Consider the following 3,870-nt stretch of genomic DNA (forward strand, 5'->3'; position numbering starts at 1 on the left):
TTTTTTTCCGGGTTATGAAGAGGAACATTATCTTGGTTTTCATAATTGAAATTGGTTTTCTTCAATATTTTGCGCACTTGATAATCTTGAGGAAATTCTTCTAATATTCCAATGGCTGACGCAATTTCTTTAGCAATTAATTTTACTTTAGAAAACCCATTTTTTCGATATTCTTTTAAAAATTCAATGATTTTTGATATACTATTAACAGAAATTTGTATATCAAAATTGATTGACTGCAGTTGCTTGCTGACAGGATTAACAATACTTAATATTTCATACCAAATAATAATAGAACATATAAATTTAAAATCACATACATTTTTAGAGCGTATGCATCTGCTTTTGTATGAAGACCATTCATTCCAGCTAAGTTTACATCATTCTTAATATGTTTTAGGGCATTACAAAGCTCTTCAAATTGATATCTTATGGGCCTTATCGCATTTATTCTCGACTCCCAACGCGTGTCGCAAACTTTCTTCAATGTTAATTTAGGTAAAAATTGAATCAAAATTTTCCATCTCTCAGTAGATGCCGAAAAAAATACATAAAGTTGTTGCACTATATTAAAAAATGAGACTGTGTAAATATTACATTTTGCTGCATCATTAACTACTAAGTTCAACGAATGAGAATTACATGGTACATAAAATGCCCGCGGGTTTATGTCAAGTATGCGTTTTTGAACTCCGTTATGTTTTCCTTTCATATTGGAGCCATTATCATAACTTTGGCCACGCATATCATTTATGTTTATTTCCAAATCAGAAAGCATTTTAATTATCCGGTCACTTAATCCAGTCCCGGTTTTATCAAAAANTACTTAATCCAGTCCTGGTTTTATCAAAAACTTCAATAAATCCAATAAAATGCTCATGTAAAACTCCTGTCTTAATACAAACATATCTCAATATTATGGACATTTGTTCCTTATGACTACAGTCAGGTGTGCANTCATTTAGTCCTTATGACTACAGTCAGGTGTGCAGTCTAAAATAATGGAATAATACTTTGCAGCTCTCACTTTGCTTAAAATATTATTTTTTACTTTTTCACTCATTAAATTAATTAATTCATTTTGAATTTGAGGACCTAAATAACGTACATGTAATTGTTTATTTTGAATCCTTTCTACGTGATCTTTTAAAACATTATCAAACAACTAAAATAATTCAATAATTTTCAAAAAATTGCCATTATGTGGTGAATTTATTATAGATGATGTTCCACGGATTGAAAGATTTTGCGCAGCCATGCAACGTAATATAGCGCATAACCGAACTAAAACAGACCTCCAATGTTTTATTTCAGATTCTATTTTACGTTGATTATGAGAATCAATAGTTTGATTTAATTTTAATTTTATAACCATTTCGTGCCAAGTTGAAAAATGAAGAATGTTTGTTTTTGAGGTTTCGTGAATTTTTAAATGGCCTGTTAAATTACGCCAATCGTTATATCCACATTCAGAGACCATACCTGAATCTTTTTTAAAACTAAACAACATACAACAGAAACAGTACACAGCATCATTTTTTTTTGAATAAACCAACCAGGATCTTTCTATTTTTTCTCCATTATTCAAAATTCGTTGATAATAAGCATCAGAAAATTTCCTATTTAATTGGTTTTTCGGAAAAGAATAATTTTTANATTTCCTACTTAATTGGTTTTTCGGAAAAGAATAATTTTTAATTTGCACAGGCCCTTTTTTTATAAGTGATATTCGAATTGAGTCGGTTAATTTTAGTGGCCAGTCACTTGGGTCATCTGAATGTTCAACACTATTTGTTTCCAATTCGTCATTTTCCGAAGTAATGTTAATTTCTTCATAATTAAATTTATCTGAATTAATAGAATCTTTATCAGAATCAGAAAATAAATCAACTTCTACCCGCGGCAAAGCTTTATCTGGTATTTCATAAGAAGTGGATTGTGAACAGTTTAAATTGTTATTTAATTGTATGTCCGAACTCTGTTGGGTTGTAGGTATATCAGAATTAGTTTTAGTTTGTGAACAATCATCATTCATTAGTTTAATTTCATCTACAGGTTTTTGCAATAAAAAATAGGTCTAAACTCTCGTTAAATTCGACAAATGTATAACGCACAAAATAAAAGTACCAACAGGTGACGATCGTTTTTCTCATTATCAGTAAATAAAATAGGTTTTTGGGAATACCGGCCACACGGTGACGCGTATCCAATTAGCACGCACTCGTAAGTGATATAACTATATATGTATATATATATATATAAGTACCGTTCTTTTTAATGAGTAATAAAATTACGACAACCACTCGTAACAATTCGAACCAATGAGCTCAGTATTACACGGGTCAATCACGGTTGCCCTAATCGGTCGTATCCTTTTAGTTTTAGGAAGTAATACCGTTAAATAAGGGCACCAGTAAAATGTGTTTTACCAAGTCGCAAACTTAAAAATCAAGAGACGAGCAAACAATACACCACGAAACGCTAACTAGAGCACAAACCAGTTAATGTAAACGTCGGAAAAACGAACAGAACGAAATAAAGACACACCAGTTGAGGTGTACGTCGAAAACGGAACAGAACGCAATATCGGTAATCCATATTCGGCGGCGGCCTTATCTCAGTGTCAAGGGCGGGGAGACGACCGATAACAACCGATTGTCATATTAATAGCTGGACGGCTGATATCGAGAGACACGGGTGAGCGCCAGCCTAGAGCAAAAGGCGGTGCCGTGTCAACGGGTAGTGGGCAATAATCTAAAAGGTATATATATATATATATATATATAGTTATAAAAGTATTCACTATAATATAGTGTATATATGTATAGTTATATTATAACTATGCACTGATCAATCGTAGTCGCAACAAAATAGCGGAGTTAATACGATAACAGTGTAGACGTAAAATAGTAATATTACTTCATTTTTTTTCGACGATTATTAATTTAATTTTGCCGCCCTAAAGCAATGCATGACTTGCTTGTACCCTAGCGACGGGCCTGGCCAGAAGGGCTACCTTTTTTTATTTTACTTATTACTGTTGTTGAGCCAGAAGGGCTACCTTTTTTTTTATACCCTTTATCATTTATTGTGTATTATTGTTTATTATTATATATTGTTATTGATTATTATAACCTTTTGAATTATTAATTTATTTAGTTAAGAGCACACACAAAACATATATACACACAGTATATTTATTAACAATTGTTAATAAGTCAACACTGATCACTTCATACNTATTTATTAACAATTGTTAATAAGTCAACACTGATCACTTCATACAGCTAGGTGATGTTATCGTAGGTACTTATGGTATGGCATAAGTATAATGTTTCATGTGTAATATATACACTATATATGCAAATAGATACTTTAGTATCTATTTGTTGATTGTTGATCTATAGAGATACACTGATAAATGTATATGGATTACGTTCTACGTTAGATAATATCTAACGTAATTATTTTGTTCTTATATTATAAAACTAAATCATTTATCACAGAACGTATATTATCAAATATTGGACACTTTCCTTTAACACTTGATACAATGTAAATTTTATTTCATACTGGTTTATTATCGGTATATAAATATACTATAATGTTATCTATCTACGTTATATTGTATATTAGGACCAATTACAAAAAGGTGAACATTCGGCTGACAATAGTCAGTAGAGTAATATTAACCCACATTTTTGCGTGTAACACATGTGTAAGTCGATGTGCATAAATGTTGAGGGAAACATTTCGTTCTATAACATCGGTCACAACGTAAAAAGTGGTATTTAGACATGAAAATACACTGCTTGAAGTATGTGACTTCAAAAGGGGTGTTTACTACCACAAAAGATTACATATTTGGGT

The 3,870-nt window shown here is 31.2% G+C and overlaps 1 protein-coding gene across 1 annotated transcript; it reads right to left on the minus strand.

Annotated features, from left to right (window-relative positions):
• Window positions 1–1,076: 1,076 nt before the first annotated feature.
• LOC126902087 (zinc finger MYM-type protein 5-like) lies at window positions 1,077–2,035 on the minus strand. The gene is made up of 3 exons (XM_050679110.1): window positions 1,557–2,035; window positions 1,296–1,499; window positions 1,077–1,095 (listed from the first exon to the last, which is right to left on the minus strand). The coding sequence occupies exons 1-3, from the start codon at window positions 2,033–2,035 to the stop codon at window positions 1,077–1,079; spliced, it is 702 nt and encodes a 233-aa protein (XP_050535067.1).
• Between the last annotated feature and the right edge of the window lie 1,835 nt (window positions 2,036–3,870).

This window comes from Daktulosphaira vitifoliae, unplaced genomic scaffold (assembly GCF_025091365.1).
Source record: "Daktulosphaira vitifoliae isolate Bord-2020 unplaced genomic scaffold, ASM2509136v1 Scaffold_3, whole genome shotgun sequence".
Taxonomy (NCBI): Eukaryota; Metazoa; Arthropoda; class Insecta; order Hemiptera; family Phylloxeridae; genus Daktulosphaira; species Daktulosphaira vitifoliae.